Source organism: Cetorhinus maximus, chromosome 15 (genome assembly GCF_964194155.1).
Source record: "Cetorhinus maximus chromosome 15, sCetMax3.hap1.1, whole genome shotgun sequence".
NCBI lineage: Eukaryota > Metazoa > Chordata > Chondrichthyes > Lamniformes > Cetorhinidae > Cetorhinus > Cetorhinus maximus.
The window spans coordinates 5,947,618-5,966,667 of NC_135893.1; the positions used below are offsets into that span (position 1 = coordinate 5,947,618).

General features: G+C 43.9%; 1 protein-coding gene across 10 annotated transcripts in view; it reads right to left on the bottom strand.

Moving 5' to 3' along the window:
* The window catches only part of kif1b (kinesin family member 1B), a 197,730-nt gene extending 196,020 nt beyond the window's left edge, over positions 1-1,710 (bottom strand). For 9 of the 10 annotated variants that reach the window (XM_078557785.1, XM_078557783.1, XM_078557779.1 and 6 more), the window contains exons 1-2: positions 1,296-1,710; positions 160-308 (exon numbers count right to left, since the gene is read on the bottom strand). In XM_078557785.1, the coding sequence (XP_078413911.1) occupies positions 160-265 (106 nt within the window). In that variant the 5' untranslated portion in view covers positions 266-308; positions 1,296-1,710. Of the gene's footprint in view, positions 1-159; positions 309-422; positions 888-1,295 lie in introns of those variants that run through there. The other variant, XM_078557777.1, reaches the window with a different exon arrangement.
* Between the last annotated feature and the right edge of the window lie 17,340 nt (positions 1,711-19,050).

Genomic DNA, 19,050 nt, shown 5'->3' on the forward strand with positions numbered 1-19,050 from the left:
ATAGCCAGCCTCTTCACATTAAATCAATATGCCCTTGTAACCGTGGAGCGGCGAAAATCTGCAGTGAGGCACAGGAGAGGCATTAAATCTGGGTGACGCAGTGGTGCTGAGGTGCAGGGGGGGGGAAGAGATGGTGGGGTGGAAAGGGGTCTCACTTACTGGTGGAGCTGCCCTGCATCTGGATAATGCATTTGGAATCCTTGCCGATCTCTCTGGAGTTGAAGGGTCTGACCCGTACCGCCACTTTGACAGATGCTCCAGACATCTTGGTCTTTTGTGTGGCTCTCTCAGTTAACAGCGATCAGTCCCTAGAACAAAGATGACAATGGGGAGGGTGTTTAATGAACGAAAGCACACACTCTCTCTCTCATACACATACACACACACACACACACAGACAGACAGGGGAAAAAAAAACCCACCGCCTCTGATGCTTTGATGACTTTTCCAGTTGTTCCATCTCTAACATGGCTGCCAGCTCGGATGCTGCAGTCAGACTGACAGATGCTCAAAAACATCCCCATTTCCCCCCCTCCTCCCCAGGAATGAAAATAAACCAAAACTAATAAACCTGCACAAACCCAAATTTCTACTCACACTTCACACACACACACACACAGGTACACACACACACAGGTACACACAGGCACAGGTACACACAGGCAGATCCTGCAAATGAAAAAGGTTCAACATTCCAACCCTCACAGCAAGTCATTTTTTTTTGGGGGGGGGAGGGGTGGAAATGCTACATTACAATCACCTAAATACCAACTGGGATGTCTTGGAGTCAAGTTATATTTTTGGGAGGGGGGGGAAAATAAAACATTAAAAAAAGGCACAGGCATACGCCCTTGATCTGCAACGAGACAAAACACATCAGTTGTGCCTCTGACAGCCTCTTAATGCGGAAAAAAATTCATCACAGATAACAAAATTAAAGAACAAGGCTCGGCTCAAGCTTTTAAGGAAAATATATTTTTTAAACAAAAAAAAAATAAGTTTTTTTTTAAAACGTACACATAATATAATCAGGAGACGAGTTGGACAGAAAAAAACCAACTTCAGGACCAAATAACGATTCGGATTTTCCTCACTGGTGAAGAGTTTGGCTCCTGGGGCCGGGAGGAGGGGAGGGAGGATGCACAGTGCGATCCCAGGAATTGGGAGAGGGGGGGGTGGAATGGAGAGGAATATTAAAGGGTAGGAGGGAGGGGGGAAGGAGGGACAGAGAGAGAGGAACCGAGGGACAGCCGCCAACCCCACCTCCAAAAAAAACAGACACATCAAACACTTACCCTTGTGAGCAGGAGCGGTCCAGACAAGAGAGGCCGAGTTGAGCGCAGAGCCGGCGTAAAGGGGGGAGGAGGGGAAGCCGAGGGTAACAATGTTACCGCCGCCTGCGGGTGGATACAATTGTAACCAGTGCGTCCCAACTCATGCTCAGCACCAGCCGCGCCCGCCCGCCCGACACTTTGTATCTACTCCATCCTCCCCCCACAACAAGGATACTTTTTTACGCCTCAAGTGCGCCCCCTTGCCCCCCCCCCAAAACAACAACAAACCGCGGAAGCAAATTTCCCCTTTTTTTGCAAAAATTAAAAACTCATAAAATTCTGCCTCAAAAAAATGATTATATATATTTTTTTTTTAAGAACCCGGAGGACCCAGACTGACAAAACGCCGACCCCTCCTCTCTGAGCGCATTACGTCAGCCTGCCCGGTGATTGACAGGGGACGCCGCCCTATTGAGAGGCGAGCCCGTCGCCCGGCGCAGCCAATCGGGGCTCTCCTGAGGCGCGGGGGGCGGGGTGGGGCGGGGGGAGCGACTGAGTGACGTAACGATGCGGGCTTTCTGTCAGCCCAGAGGATGAGCTGTGCTGCCCACTGGCCGCAGGAGGCTGTACAGCAGAGGTGGTGGTGGTGGTGGAGAGAGTCGGGGGGAAAGGAGGTGCATAGTAGGGATATTTGGGACATGTCATCCTTTTTTCCTATCTCGAGGTGGGAGGTGGAATAGAACCGCTGCAAAGAAGGAGAACAAGGGGCAGTGAACTAAAAACCAGCAAAATCTAAAGCTCCATCAGCCTGAAAAACTCACCGTTTGTCAAGAGGACAATTAAAATGTTGCAGCTGAAAAACTCCAAAACTCTTGTTTCTCCTGTTCCCTCCACAAATGCCTGTTCTAAACAGACCCAAAAGGAGACACCCAGTTGTCTCAGTGTCATGCAAAGTAAGACCAGGAGGGCAAAAGTAATAAAGAGGAATTGTACTTATCAAGTGACTTTCACAATTTCAGGATGTCCCCAAAGTGCTTCAAAGCCAATGAAATAACTTTCGAAGCCTAGTCACTGTTGGAATGGGAGGGAAGCATGTGGCACACAGCCAGCTCCTGTAAACAGCAATGCGATAATGACCAGATAATCTGTTTTTAGTGATGTTGGTTGAGAGGTAAATAGTAGCCAGGACACCGGGGAGAACCCCCCTCCTTTACCTCAAAACTGAGTCATGGGATATTCTGCACTCGACTGCATTCAAGAGAAAAGAGTTTACTGTTTCATCCAAAAAGCAGCACATCCAATAGTGAAGCATTCCCTCAGTACTGCACTGCAGAGTCAGTCTTGCTTTTTGTGCTCAAGTCCTTGAAAGCACTTCCTTCAGAAGAACTAAGCCACAAAACCTAAGAATAAATAGTAATTCTAAGGGCCAAGATACAGATTCCACTTCCCCCCCCCCAATCACTGGCCTTAAAGCAGACACCACACACTCTTTTTCTAGGGCCACCAAGGGGTGGACAAGACCATGGAAGAGAGGCAGCCAAAGCCGCATCCCAATCACCACCACACCCCCTCCCCCACCCCCAAAGCCGTGTTAAACCTGAACCTGTAAATTGTCATCCTTTCCCAGCCCAAGAGCAGGGACACGAGGAGCTCTCCTAACTTTCCCACACCCCCTTTGCACTGGATGCCCAAAGATTAGGGATGTGATCAGGAGTGGAGCCAGAAGTTGAAGAGCAGCCCCTTCCAATAGGGGGGAGTGTGGCTGGGCAACCCTCCCCACATTGAGCGAAATGATGAAAACCGGTCTTATCCACACACACACAGACTGACTGTGCTTTTGCTTCAGGTTTCCAGCTTTTCCAGTTTTCTGCTTTTGATTGTACATTGCACCTCAACTTTTCAATGGGCCCTATTGTTTTGGTTTATACACTGGATAATAGTTGTTAGTTTAGTGGCCAATTTATGGTCGACTTGTTCCGACGGAGCCCTGTGTGATCTGGGTGTCACTTGAGTGTGAATCATGTATGGATGTAACACCACTTAACTGTGACTCATTTTCAAAGAAACAAATTTATCAACTGTGATTAAACTCCCCCTACCTTTCAAACATGCTTCTTGAAACACAAAGATCAGTCAGCATTTGCAAAGAACAGATGAGAACCAAGTTCTGAAGAAGGGTTTACATGTGAAATATTATCGGCTGAATCTTCGGCTCGGCGAGCAGGGGTGGGGCTGACGCGGAGCTTGGCGTGTGTCCCGATGTCACCGCGCATCATTTACATTTTCAGTTCGGCGGGTGCACAGCCGAGTGGGCTGCGCGCCCGCCGAACTGTCAAAGACCTATTAAGGCCATTAATGAACTAATTAAGCCTATTGAGAAAGCTGCCCATCCAACCTTAAGGTTGACGGGGCAGGCGAAGGGCCCAGGCGGCCTTCGCATTTTTCATGGAACCTCATCCACGGGCGGGATGAGGTTTCATGTAGGGTTTATTAAATTAAATGCATTTTTTCATTCAAGCTCATTGACATGTCCCAGGTCATGCGACACTGTCACATGAAGGGACATTTCTTAAATATATTTTCTTTATTAAAATTTTTAAAACTTAAAACTTATCTCCCTGTGGCACCTCTGTGCCTCAGGGAGGTTTCTGCGCTCTTTTGTGCGCATGCGCGTAAGACCGCACTCCCGGCTCAGGAAACCACCCCCCCTGCACAGGGAGCGCACAGCGATTCCGGGTGCGCATCACACTGGGCGGGCCTTAATTGGCCCGCCCACGTAAAATGGCAGTGCGGACCCGATCAGGGGCGCCAATCGGATCCGTGCCCACCCCCGCACAACCTGCCCAATGGGGGGAAAATTCTACCCTATGATACAGAATTACAGTGCAGAAGAGGCCCTTCGGCCCATCGAGTCTCCACCGACACGTGAGAAACATCTGACCTACCTACCTAATCCCATTTACCAGCACTTGGCCCAAGTCTTGAATGTTATGACGTGCCAAGTGCTCATCTAGGTACTTTTTAAAGGATGTGAGGCAACCCGCCTCCACCACCCTCCCAGGCAGTGCATTCCAGACCATCACCACCCTCTGGGTAAAAAAGTTTTTCCTCACATCTCCCCTAAACCTCCTGCCCCTCACCTTGAACTTGTGTCCCCTCGTGACTGACCCTTCAACCAAGGGGAACAGCTGCTCCCTATCCACCTTGTCCTTGCCCCTCATAATCTTGTACACCTCGATCAGGTCGCCCCCTTCTCCGCTCCAATGAAAACAACCCAAGTCTATCCAACCTCTCTTCATAACTTAAATGTTTCATCCCAGGCAACATCCTGGTGAATCTCCTCTGTACCCCCTCCAGTGCAATCACATCCTTCCTATAATGTGGCGACCAGAACTGCACACAGTACTCCAGTTGTGGCCTCACCAAGGTTCTATATAACTCCAACATGACCTCCCTACTTTTGTAATCTATGCCTCGATTGATAAAGGCAAGTGTCCCATATGCCTTTTTCACCACCCCAGTAACATGCCCCTCCGCCTTCAGAGATCTATGGACACACACGCCAAGGTCCCTTTGCTCCTCAGAACTCCTTGTCAAATTACTCCTACCAAAGTGTATCACCTCACACTTTTCAGGGTTAAATTCCATCTGCCACTTATCTGCCCATTTGACCATCCCGTCTCTATCTTCCAACCTCACTGTTAACCACCTGGCCAATCAGCAGGTCTCACTCCAGATACCTATTGACCTGCTGAGTGCCTCCAGCATTTTCTGTGTTTGCTCTGATTCACAAAACATCTTTAACGTTAAAAAAAAAACAACTTGCCATTCGAAAACAGTTTCCATATTAGTTTCAAAAGAATATCCCAATGCTTGAGTATTGCTGAAAAAAAGAGACATGTCTAAGCTTCTCATCCTTGCACTCATTGTGCAAGACGAGTGCCCTGATGAGTGCAGGCCAAAAAGCGTTGACCTCTTTTTTCAGCAATACTCAAGCCCTGTGCTACCAAATAACTATCTCGGGTACTTCATGGAAAGTCACATGTAAAGCAGAAATAGCCCCATAAGGATTTCCCTTAGTTAAGTTTGTATTTATCACAGCATCTGCACATTGAAGATACAATGTTCTTGCGAATAAATATTTTAGTTTCAGACTGACAAAATCTCTGTGGCTTGATATTTCATCTAATTGGAAAGAGTCGTGGAAAAGCAGGGTTTAATCCAGCACAAAAAGAGTGCTGCAAAACAGAACAACTGTTAATCTTAAAATCCTGGAAAGATTTACAGCACAGAATACCAGTCAGCCCATCATGCCTGTGCTAACTAAAAAAAAAAGAGAGCTATCCAGTCTAATCCCACCTCCCAGCAGTCCATAGCCCTGAATTTATCGAACCTCGGGTGCTTATCCATGTGTTTTTGTGAATGTGATGAGGGTTTCTGCCTCTTTCACCCTTTCAGGCAGTGAGCTCCAGATTCCCACCACCTCAAAAAATAAAGGTTTCCCCAGAGGAAACTGGGCAATCTGGTGGAAACTACTGTGAAATGGTTTGAGAGATTAAACAGTATTTTAACAACCCAAATCACAACAACTCACCAGCTCAGAAAAATCAGGCACTTCTTCAAAATTGTAGCATTCCTTTAGTTGCTTCCGGTCGATGATAATGAATCTCAGTAGTTCTATCTAGGAGCAGAAGTAGGCCATTAGGCTTCGCGAGCCTATTCCGCCATTCTGTCAGATCAAGGCTGATCTATTAGATCGTGGCTCAACTCCATTCACCTGCAGTCACTAATTTGACATGTAGCAAAATACACAAAGTCAATTTATCTCTGGAAATTGTCTAGTGGATATAAGTGAACTAAAGCTTCCTCCCAATTAAGAAGTTGCATTAAATTGAAGGAAGTCTTTATATTGTCAGCCCTGTTTCTTGGTAATTTTGTTGTTTTAGATCAGTTTAGCAATGCATTAGGGTTGTGATTAGCAAGCAATAACATTACTGCAGGCACACATGTGGTAATATCTGTATAATAACTGTGGCTCATCTCAGTTAAAAAAGATTATTTTTGTTTCTTTCACCTATAGTGCAGAACATCATTGTAACTGTCGCAAATTTGATTATAACATTATGACCTAAACTGTCACCAAAATAATCAGCACCCAGCATGGAAAACCCTATGCAGAATTCTCAGTCTAAAGTCTCATTGAACTTCGACTCTTGTAGAATCCAGTGAATTTCAAATATGGACACATGACATCTTGCAGTGACAAACGCAATGTAGAAAATACGTGTGCTGTATTAACATGAGATGGTTTGACCTTTACCCACAGATTCCTGGATGTGACACAGCAAAGGCAAAAAATGTATTTAGCAGAGCAGATTAAAGCACAACACAATTCTCTGACATCATTTCATTGGTCATGTATCTAAGTTTGAGAATTCCGTCACTCCCAATCCCTCACTGCATTGGCTCTAAGCATTACGATAAGATGTAGATTTTTATAAAAGAATAAAGCAGTTTCAAAAAGATTTTAAACGTAGGTACTTTTTTTTGTTCTTTCATGGGATGTGGGCATCACTGGCATTAGGGATATCACATGATGGCACATAGGGATCGTTCCCTCCGGGACACCCTGGTCCACTCCTCCATCACCCCCTACTCCTCAACCCCCACCTATGGCACCTCCCCATGCCCACGCAGAAGATGCAACACCTGCCCCTTCACTTCCTCTCTCCTCACCGTCCAAGGGCCCAAACACTCCTTTCAAGTGAAGCAGCATTTCACTTGCATTTCCCATAACTTAGTCTACTGCATTCGTTGCTCCCAATGCGGTCTCCTCTACATTGGAGAGACCAAACACAAACTGGGTGACCGCTTTGCAGAACACCTGCGGTCTGTCCGCAAGAAAGACCCAAACCTCCCTGTCGCTTGCCATTTTAACACTCCACCCTGTTCTCTTGCCCATATGTCTGTCCTTGGCTTGCTGCATTGTTCCAGTGAAGCCCAGTGCAAACTGGAGGAACAGCACCTCATCTTCCGACTAGGCACTTTACAGCCTTCCGGGCTGAATATTGAATTCAACAACTTTAGATCTTAAACTCCCTCCCCCATCCCCACCCCCATTTCCGTTTCTTCCCTTTTGTTTTTTCCAATAATTTATATATATTTTTCTTTTCCCACCTATTTCCATTATTTTTAAATCTATAACTATAATGCCCTGTCAGTCTTTCCACCCCACCCCCACTAGAGCTGTACTTTGAGTGTCCTGCCATCCATTCTTAATTAGCACATTCGTTTAGATAATATCACCACCTTCAACACCTTCCTGTTCCTTTGTCTGTAACATCTTTTGATTATCTGTATCACAGCTTGCTTGTCCCTACAACCACCCCCCCCACCAACTTCTCTCCCCCTGCGCCCCCCCGACCTTAAACCAGCTTATATTTCACCCCTCTCCTAACTTCACTCAGTTCTGCTGAAGGGTCATGAGGACTCGAAACGTCGACTCTTTTCTTCTCCGCCGATGCTGCCAGACCTGCTGAGTTTTTCCAGGTAATTTTGTTTTTGTTTTGGATTTCCAGCGTCCGCAGTAGTTTTTTGTTTTTATCACTGGCATTAGTTGCTCATCCCTCATTGCCCTTGCACTGAGTGGCTTACGAGGCCATTTCAGAGGGCAGTTAAGGGTCAACCACATTGCTGAGTGTTGGAGTCACATGCAGGCCAGGCAACCAAGGCAGATTTCCTTCCCTGTGGGACATTAGTGAACTCAATGGGTTTTTACAACAATGGTTTCTTGGTCACCATTACTGAGACTAGCTTTACAATTCCAGGTTATTAATTGAATTCATGCTATCATGGTGGGAGTTGAAAGCATGCCCCAGGACATTAGGCTGGGATCTGGATTACTCGTCCAGTGACATTACCACTACACCGCCATCTCCTTCACTGCCTTGCATATAGTGTTAAGATAGTTTAAAATTCCTATTTGGGTTTAGGTTGAAAGCAGAATATCAAGACTGCTGCACAAAATAATTAAGTTAGTATCGAGAGTACCACAGTGAGGAAATCAAATTCTCCACTTTATGTCAAGTGTGAAAAAATGCATGTTCCTTCAATTCGCGGTGTAACATTCCCAATGGACGAATCTATGCTCCAGCTTTTAATCTTCAGTTTAAACCTTCCTTTCAAACCATAGAGAAGAAGTCAAAGTCCCAATGCTTTAAGCCATGATCAGGCTTGACCTTTGTCCAACATTTCTCTGTAGCCTAAGTATTTTCCCCAGCAAATCTCTTGAGGCTGAAACAGGCTTGATGTCAACCCTGAGACAAGCTTCCAATCACATATCGGTGCCATCACTGAGTCTTCCCATTTCCACTTCAAAATTTATGGATGAGATAAAACTTGAAAGTATTGTGAGCTGTGAGGAGGATAGTGTAGAGGATAGCGTCAAAAGCACAATTGGTGGAATGGGCAGACAGGTGGCAGATGAAGTTTAACGTGGAGCAATGTGAAATGATTCATTTTGGTAGCAAGAAAATGGAGAGGCAATATAAAGGATACAATTCTAAAAGGAGTGCGGGAGCAGAGGGACCTGGGTGTGTGTGTGTGTGCATAAATCATTGAAGGTGGCAAGAGGTTGAGAGAAATGTTAATAAAGCATATGGATGGGCTTTATCAATACAGGCATAGGGCACAAAAGCAAAAAAGTAATTTGAATCTGTATAAAATACTGATTCGGCCTCAACTGGAGCATTGTGTTCGGTCATGGGCTCTGCACTTTAGGAAGGATGTGAAGACTTTAGAGAAGGTACAGAAAAGATTCATGAGAATGGTCCCTGGGATGAGGAACTTCAGAAACGTAGATAGATTGGAGAAGTTGGGACAATCTTCCTTGGAGAAGGGAAGGTTGAGAGGAGACTTGATAGAGCTATCCAAAATAATGAGGGGTCTGGACAGAGTAGATAGGGAGAAACTGGTCCCATTGGTGGAAGGGTCGAGAACCAGAAGGCAGAGAGTTAAGGTAATCGGCAGAATGAGGAAAAATCTTTTTATGCAGTGAGTGGTTACGATCTGCTTGAGTGTGGTGGAGGCAAGTTCAGTCCAGGCATTCAAGAGGGAATTAGATTATCTGAGAAGAACGTGCAGGACTATGGTGAGAAGACAGGGTGAACTGCTCCTGCAAAGAGCCAGTGCCAACATGGCAGGCTGAATGTGCTGTAACCATTCCATGATTCTAGGAGGCCATTCTGCCCATGAACTCTGGACCAGCTCTTTCAAACAGCAATCCAGTTAGTCGGCAATGGATTTTCCTGGGCATAAATTAGGACAAGGACTGGGGACTGTCACCTGTCCAATCTCCTCACACCCTGACATTTGAGAAACGTGCAGCAACCGGTTTTTGATATGAGGTGAGCAGATTTCCAAATGCGGATGGACTTTCTTCTTTTGCAACCTGTATTTTTAGAAGCACACCTTGACCAAAGCCAAATTCCTAAAAACGTGGTAGCTATATCAATCAACATTGCACAAAATCCAGGCATGAAATTTTCAATAAGCCACCTTCACATCAGATACATCAGCATTGGCTATAGGGAGAAAGCTACACGCATCACACAAGTTGCAGAGAGTAGCTGATTCATGCTTTGATGTATTGCTGCTAACCAGTCTGCTGTGAGTCAGTGGCTTTCTTCAGTCATCGCTGAGAGTGACGTCTCTGGGTAATTCAGGGCAGAAGCATTTTCAGCACGAAACAATCAGAAACCACCTGTAATAGGTAGGCTTAAATTAGGAATGCTAAGTGGCCACTTTATCATGAGTTGGGGCCAAAAAGGACATAAGCTTTTAAAGATGAGAGAAACTGTAGTGAACCGTTGTACCAGCATTCTTGTTTGAATGCTTGCTTTCAGCTTTTTAACACTGCTTTTTGATCGCTAAAAATCATCTGAGGGCACACCTGGATCCATCTGTAGATGCTTCCCTTTCCCAATGTCAGAACAATGCAAGCATTGGAAACATAACTAACGACTCTTACTTTTACCACGGTAGAATGTAGCCCAAGTGCTACATACATTGGTGCAGTAAAATACAAGAAATTTATTATTTTTCTCTCTTCTGCTTTTCATTATCTCCCTTCCGCAAGTTCTTATTGCAACAAATTAGCTCTGGAAACCATCATTTTCCTCTTTTGCTTTCTCTTACTCTTCAGTGAAAGTTATACCAAAGTTAATTTGCCACAGAATCCTTTAACTATCTCGCATGACATAGTTTATGGTAAGCTGTAGGTTATGTTGTTCCTGGGTGCTAGAAGCAATGCTTGGCCACAAAAGGATTTGGAAAATGTTTAAGAGAAATGCGCTAGGAAATAGAGGGAAGTTGAGGGTGTGGTGATTGTGGAGATAAGCAAGCCGTGATAGGCTAAGAAAAGTGCTAATTAAGAATGGAAGACAGGACACTCAAAGTACAGCTCTAGTGGGGGTGTGGTGGAAAACGGTCGTTGACAGGGCCCTCAACCGTGTCCGGCCCATATCCCGCGCATCCTCCCTCACGCCTTCTCCTCCTTCCCAGAAACATGATAGGGTCCCCCTTGTCCTCACTTATCACCCCACCAGCCTCCGCATTCAAAGGATCATCCTCCGCCATTTCCGCCAACTCCAGCATGATGCCACCACCAAACACATCTCCCCTTCACCCCCCCCGACGGCATTCCGTAGGGATCGTTCCCTCCGGGACACCCTGGTCCACTCCTCCATCACCCCCTACTCCTCAACCCCCACCTATGGCACCTCCCCATGCCCACGCAGAAGATGCAACACCTGCCCCTTCACTTCCTCTCCTCACCGTCCAAGGGCCCAAACATTCCTTTCAAGTGAAGCAGCATTTCACTTGCATTTCCCATAACTTAGTCTACTGCATTCGTTGCTCCCAATGCGGTCTCCTCTACATTGGAGAGACCAAACACAAACTGGGCGACCGTTTTGCAGAACACCTGCGGTCTGTCCGCAAGAAAGACCCAAACCTCCCTGTCGCTTGCCATTTTAACACTCCACCCTGTTCTCTTGCCCACATGTCTGTCCTTGGCTTGCTGCATTGTTCCAGTGAAGCCCAGTGCAAACTGGAGGAACAGCACCTCATCTTCCGACTAGGCACTTTACAGCCTTCCGGGCTGAATATTGAATTCAACAACTTTAGATCTTAAACTCCCCCTCCCCCCATCCCCAATCCCCACCCCGTTTCTTCCCCCCCCACCTTTTTTTTCAATAATTTATATAGATTCTTCTTTCCCCACCTATTTCCATTATTTTTAAATCTAAAACTAAAACCTTGTTAGTCTTTTCCACCCCACCCCTACTAGAGCTGTACTTTGAATGTTCTGTCTTCCATTCTTAATTAGCACTTTTCTTAGCCTATCACGGCTTGCTTATCTCCACAATCACCACACCCTCAACTTCTCTCTTCCCCCCCCCGCACCCCCCCACCTTAAACCAGCTTATATTTCTCCTTTCTCCTAACTATGCTTCAGTTCTGCCGAAGGGCCATGAAGGCTCGAAACGCTAACTGATTTCTTCTCCACCGATGCTGCCAGACCTGCTGAGTTTTTCCAGGTAATTCTGTTTTTGTTTTGGATTTCCAGCATCCGCAGTAGCTTTTAGCTTTTTGTTTTTATAGGAAATAGAGGAATGTTTTAACTTGCCGCTTTTAAAAAAGTGCCAATCAGGACACACACGTGACAAACACATGCTAGATGCAAGACTTTTGATATAATAGATCTCCCATGACATTACACCTGGATGAAAAAATAAAGAGTAAATAATGTTTTTCCTCGCTCTCTGAAGTTAGATAAATTAGTTTATTCCCCATCACCTTACATAAATAAATGTGTAACATACTGTCATTATATAAACAACCACTTGAATAGGTAGACCATTTAAAATGACCTCAATTTACACTTTTTTGGAAAATTTCTTTAATACAAAAATCATAAATTCACAATTACTTTTGCAATAGTCACAGCCTAATATTAGCTTTCTGCACTTTAATGCAAACAAGCCTTAGCTCTTTCTCACTGCTAGAAATGGTCAGTGGGGGTGGGGGCAGGGGAAATGGTAGGAAGGAGGAACGGTATGCTTACAAATTGAAAAGCCTGTGTTCAATCACAAGAAAATCTGGGGTGTATTTGCCCCCTCCTCCCAGCTAAGATAACAGCCATTAAATTGGCTCTTTTGGCAGTTTTGGTGATGGAATAAAATGAATATCTCGTTGTTTTGTCCACAGAATTCCCAGCAACACTTCTGCATTTTGGAAGTTACAGGACGCTGCCTTGCTGAACTCTTTATTCAGCTGAGAGTGTTACCTCTGAAAGGCCTCAGGAACTCGGAACAGAATTCTCAGAGGAATAGACCTCACTACTGAAAACATTCTATGAAGCTCGCAACAGAAGGAAACAAATAAGTAAGTTTAATCATTTTGTTGTGAATCATGTATTTGACTGGGTTACCATGGCTGAGGCACTAAACAGGTAACCTGCTCCTAGTAAACGTGATGTTAAATAAGTATCGGAGGACGGACAAGAGTGGCCCAGGACGATTCTTCTGCTGACATTCCTTCTTTACTGCTAGCAAGTGTCTAACCTCCCCCTGGCTGCTTGTGTACAACAATGCTGGTGAAGTGTGCTGGCATGCACACAAAACTAACTCTTCACAGTGCCAGATATTGCACTGTTGTGTCATTATAACCACCTTATTTGGAGAATTTAAAATGTTGAGTGAAAATTTGCACTGCTTTGTGTCCAACGGTAAAAATAAGTTGATTCCCTCTAGCGTCTCCTCCTTTCAAACTGGACTTCTGAAAACAATTTTAAATGTGTCTATGATTTGACTATTCCGCATGAAGATTCAGTACAGCATGACTCATGAGAAGCTTTGGGTTCCGCATCACTGCAGTGCCTGTAATAATTAGTCAATGCTGAATTGGAACACAGCTTGGATCCTGTCTAAAAACAAACAAAGCAATGCAAAAAAATTTCCAGCAGCAGGGAGACCAGCAATCACATGGTAAGAAGGGATGCCATGAAACTAACTGTAACTGAGATTTTCTTCTGATTTTCAAATCAAGCCCGTTTTCTTAGAAAGTTTAAAAACTTGACTTGGCAAAGTCTCAGGAGGAACTACCATCATCCACCTGTCCAGATAGGAAGGACAGAGTCACTGAAAGGCATTTGGTAAAAAAGTGATATGAGGTCAAAATTAGCACATTGTAAATCTCTCCTTGCACATTGAACTTCAATTTCTGTCATCCCCTCCACTAAAATTAGTTGCAGGTAACTAAACTCATAGACATAAGTTATCCAACCAATATAATTCTCTAGGATTTGCAGATGCTATCCAATAAAATTCAAGAGTTGCAAAAATGAATGAATTTATGACAAATTGACCATGCCAGAGAAAGATGAGGAGGAAAACTTTCCTGGAAACAGACAGTGATTGTTGGGATTTTCACCCAGATTTAAGGGTTCCTTGTTGACAGAAATGGGAGGGAAGTACTTTCATTAATTTATGCAAGATAATATACTTGAAACAAGAAATATGAATCATGGCTGCACAATAAATGGGTATTCAATGATGGTCACTGACTAGTGACTTACTATATCTGAAGTTATCAACTTGACTCATTAAGCACTAGGGGATGGATTTTATACAGGCTCCAGCCTCTCAATGCATGATGGCAGAAGGGCTTAAGGGAGATGGATTACGCTATACACCACCATCCCCTCACCCGCGTTAAGAGTCCGTTGTCACATTGCCAACCAGAAATATGGCTGCTCCACAGTTATAATACGATGTGGGTGAGACGGCTTTATAAAGTGAGAATGAGAGTTCCTCCCCCCACCTCCCCGGAGACAGGAAGTCCCGTCCTAGAGAGCTGTTTGACCAGCAGCTCTGTAGTTCCAGCAGTGACCATCCCTGGGACTACAGGCAGTCCCTGAGAAGAGGAGAAAATGGACACTGGACTGGCAGGATGGACAACTGTAATTCGCCAGCGAGGGGTGTGCCAGGATGGTAGGGGTCAGGTTAGAGACACCGGGTTTGGGGTGGTTTGCAGAGAAGAGTTAGACAAAGGATGGGAGGTGGGCGGTAACTATCTCAGGGAGTGCCCTTGCTGGCCACAGGGGACCCCTCAAAGGAGGTACACCCATTTCTGCCCACCATCAGCCCATGCAGTGAAAGCTGCTAGACTGCTTGCCTGCCTTCCACCTTTCCCCACAGACCAAGAGATTACAGTGGAGGCAGTTAATTGTCCACTTGAGGACCTCAAATGGCCTAAGGGTGGGCCAGACTGCCTGACACCTTATCCATTCCCCCCGCCCCCCTCCCAAACCCCTGTAATATGGGGGACAGCTTGGGGTGAGCAGCAAGCAGCTGACTGGCCACCCACTTTAATTTATGTACCCATTGCCTTCAAAAGCGCAGGCTAGGGAACTGTAAAGCTCACCCTAGGATGTACCCAGAGGGATTTTTACTTTGACAATGTAAATGTTATTGACACACCATCCTGACTTGGAACCACATCGCCATTTCTTCACTGCTGCTGGGTCAAAATCCAGGAACTCTCTTCCTAACAGCACTGTGGGTGTACCTACACCACATGGACTGTAGCGGTTCAAGAAGGCAGCTCATCACCACCTTCTCAAGGGTGATTAGGGATGGGGCAATAAAAATGCTGGCCCAATCAGCGATGCCCACAGCCCATAAAAGCATAACAAAAGGGTCACATTAAAAACACCATGTGTAAACTTTGAACAAGTCACCTTCAGAAAGCCATGCACCACAGGAGGTGGTTTGATTGAGATTCAAGTGTATACATTCATAAATTAGGCCATTAAGATCAGAACAGGCCATCAGCTTTCCACACATTCATGCCATTTGTTTTCTTGGTCTCTTCCAGCATAACTTGTCTTCAGAAACACAGCCAAGTCAGGAATCTGTCAAAAATTCCTGACTCTTCAATGATTAACAACTGGGCCCCCAGGATGCCAATGTCTAACTTCTTTCTGCCAATTACATTTTTCAAAAATGTATTTAATTGTTCCTTGAAGGACCACAGGTCGATCAACCTCAAAAGGAAAACTTCCAACATGGATGTCAGATGTAATACCGAGCTTGTTAATCATAAAGCGACAGTACAAAATTAATAATCCTCAAAAGGAGACAAGAAATCAGAAAGAGTCACCACAACCCTCACTCCAATCTCCCAGGATACTGGCAGATTCCTAACAAAAGGTGTTAATCCTTTTATGATCAATTCCTCTATAGTGGAGATCTGCATTATATACCCATTTACGCTGATGTGTTGTGTATTACAACAGTTAATTCTTACTGATAAATAAACGAGAAGTAGCTCATGATTCAGGGGATGGGAGATAGTGATCAATTGGGAAAGGTTAAGTTTACAACATGCATTCTTTTGCAAAGATCACACTTTTGTTAAAAAATAAGCAATAACACTTCAAGGGAACCAGAAATCAGTAAATTCTCCATCTGGTTTAAATTAGGTAGAAAACAGAGTTACAATTGGATTTTTTTTTTTGCCATTTATATAATCTGCTCCATTTTAAACTAATTAATCTTTATCCTGGACAGTTTATAAAATTCACCTCTTAAACCAGTCTTTAGGGCATGGATCCAATTTACTTTATACTCAGCCATAGTAAACTCTGGCGTCAGTATTCCTCTTAAGTGAACTTGAAAACTGAACGAAATGTGGTCTAAAAAATTACACCTCGCCAAGAAGGTCCAACATTTTCTCAAATATAGCTCAAGATCAAGGATTAGTTTTAAATTAAGGGAGGCAAAAATAAATGCAGAATTGAGGCAGACATTTTGGCAATAGATTGATACACGTGTAACCAGCAACGGAAAGCTGCAGCAGGGCCAGACATAATTCAGTTACCAGATTTACCAATGCATCAAAGCTGTCTGTCACATAGGAAGTCGGATAGATAGGCAAGATGGACTATTCCTTTTGCTATAATATTTTTGAATTTTCCCATAATGAAATCATAGGGTGAACAAATGACTGTTGGTCATATCGTGCCAGTATATTTATTGCACTTTATTTAGAATTAAACTCCTTGTGGTGCAAAGTGTTTTATCCAATGCTCACTGTCGATCATTGCTGTCACTGTGCCCTGTGAAGAGAATAGATGGGAACTTACTAGTATCTCCAAACATTAAATTATCAGCTTTGACAGTTAAAAAAAAAAATTCTGCTGTGCCTTTCATGACCTCAGGACTTCCCAAAGCATTCCACAGCCAATGAGATAGTTTTGAGTGTAGTCACTGTTGTAGAGAAATGCAGTTGCCAATTTGCACACAAATGACTGTGACTAAATAACCTTTTCTATGGGTTTTGGTTGAGAGGTAAATATTGTCTCTGACAGCGCAGCACTCCCAGTACTGCAATGGGGTGCCAACCCTCTGGATTAGGACTTGGCTCCACAACCTGACTTACGACATGAGTGCGCTACCCACTGAGCCACTGCTGACATGCTATGTCATAGCTCTATCCAGGAGAGCACCCGCTTAATGAACCATTATTTGTAATACCTTGGACAAAACATTCCACCACTTAATCAGCCAGTTTAGTTATATATAAAGGATACTGATAGGTAGGGGTTGATCAGGTACATTTCCTAAACACCAATGAAACAAAGTTCAAAAAGTAGGATGAGGTTGGATAATTGGGTCACCCTCAATCCTGTTCTTATTTTTCCCTTTTGACCACGCTCAGCATCTTTTGAAGTGATTTGGATGTTAAACTAAACTTTTTTTGGTCTGAAATTGGTCATCGATAAGCTGACTGTAATCCCGTGTGATTCAACTGGCTTAATGGAGAACTTAACTAGTTTAAACAGCCGGCAGCATGTGGGGCAACCGTTAGATCAATCAAAATGGTGGCAGGAGGGGTTGGGGGATGCACACTGGATGGGATGATGGGCACTGGACAGAGATGGTTGAGGCTGAAACACTCCTCATTTAAAGAGGTAGCTGGATCTGCATCTTAAGTGCTGTAACCTGCAAGTCTACGGACCAGATGCTGGAAAGTGGCATTAAAATGAGCAGCTAGTTTCTTCTTTCTCTTTTTTGCCGGTGCAGATACATTGGCCTGAATGGCCTATTTCTGCACCACAACTTTTCTTTGGTTCGATGGTTCAGTAGTTGATGGCTGGAACATTGTGCCCAGAAGTTCATCTGGTTGCTTAACAGGTACTTTCAAAGTGATATGTGGAATCTTTGGCTTCCAATGTGCACTACACACCATTTTCTATAAAAAGGGTATGCAGAAAATATTCATATATGTCAACAGTTGTGTAACATCCGTGTATGTTGCATGACTGAGCACCCTTTAAATGATCATAGTAAATAATCTTTTCTGTCAGGGACTATTGCCAAGAGAGTTGGGCAACAAGTACCAACTCTTAGTTAAGAAAAAGCATATTGTTAAGTAACCACACAAAAAGTTCTAGTGCGCAAGAATCAGTTGTGTACATCCTTTCTGCATAACTTCAGCCCTTCTTTGCTGGCTGGAACTCAAATTTGATCAAGCCTGGGAAATGGAGGCAATTTTACAAAGGAAGATAAAAACTCATCGGATCCCACAATAAACGGAGCAGAGCATTTGAGAACAAATAAGACACGTTTGATTTAGCAGGTCGCTTGTCATGAAAATATTATAATTTTCATAATGATATTGAGGTTTATTGTAAAGATAGGTTAATAGTGGGGTTTGGATTAGTTTCGCTGTGTGGATGTGTGTTGGGGAGGGGCGGTGGGATTTAATTGAATTGGAGGCAGCTGGTCTGAAGCTTTTGAGTTATCAAAGGGGAAGCCAGGTTTGAAATGCTAAATACATAAACATGGCTGAAGTTTTAGAATGTGAGGTGTGAAGAACATTTGCATTTTTAGATTAATTAGGTTAGTTTGAATTTCAAAGAGATGGTAAGCTGTTATACCTAGCCATAAGAGGCTAAGCCAAACAGTGTGTTTATTTTTCCCAAAGGTTACTGATAATGAGTACTATGAAAGATTTATATTATGAGAAAAGTAAAGCTGCAAAGACATATTGGAACAATGGAATTCAGATTAAAAAGGGAGAAACATGTATAAAGGAGATCTGGTTATGTGCAAGGACAAGGAATTCTAAGATCTAAGTCAAGTGTAAAAAGCCTCCAGCCTCTGAGCATCAAGTCGCTGTCTACAGGAACCAGAGCTAAGAAAGCTCACTTTGAATATCACCGTCTAGGGTATTGTTGAATCTAAATTTGTTTTTACTGTTGCCTTAACGGAGGTGTAACTGGGAGTTAGGAGTTAAAATAGTAGTGATTTGTAGACATATGTGCTTAAAATCTTTTCTTCTATTAAAAAATGTTTTAGTTCTGTAAAAACCTCTAAGACTCAGTGGACTTATTGCTACTGAATTCAAGGCACGCATCTCGAAATAAAATACAAATTGCAAAACAGTTGTGGAAGCTGTTTCAAGTTTCCCTCTGGGATTTGAGCAGCTCGGCATTTACTATCTGCTGTGCCACAACAAGCTCGAGAGTGAAGATAGCGTCACGTGTAGTTGGTGCTTTAAATAGGCTACAGAACAATGAAAATACAGATGAGCAAAAAGTTGTACAGCATGGATCAGAGTAAAAGTCACTGAAGTGTGCGTGTAACACCTGGCTTTAAGAAGAAAATAGAGAACCTCCAACCGACTTAAATAGTAGAAGACAATGATA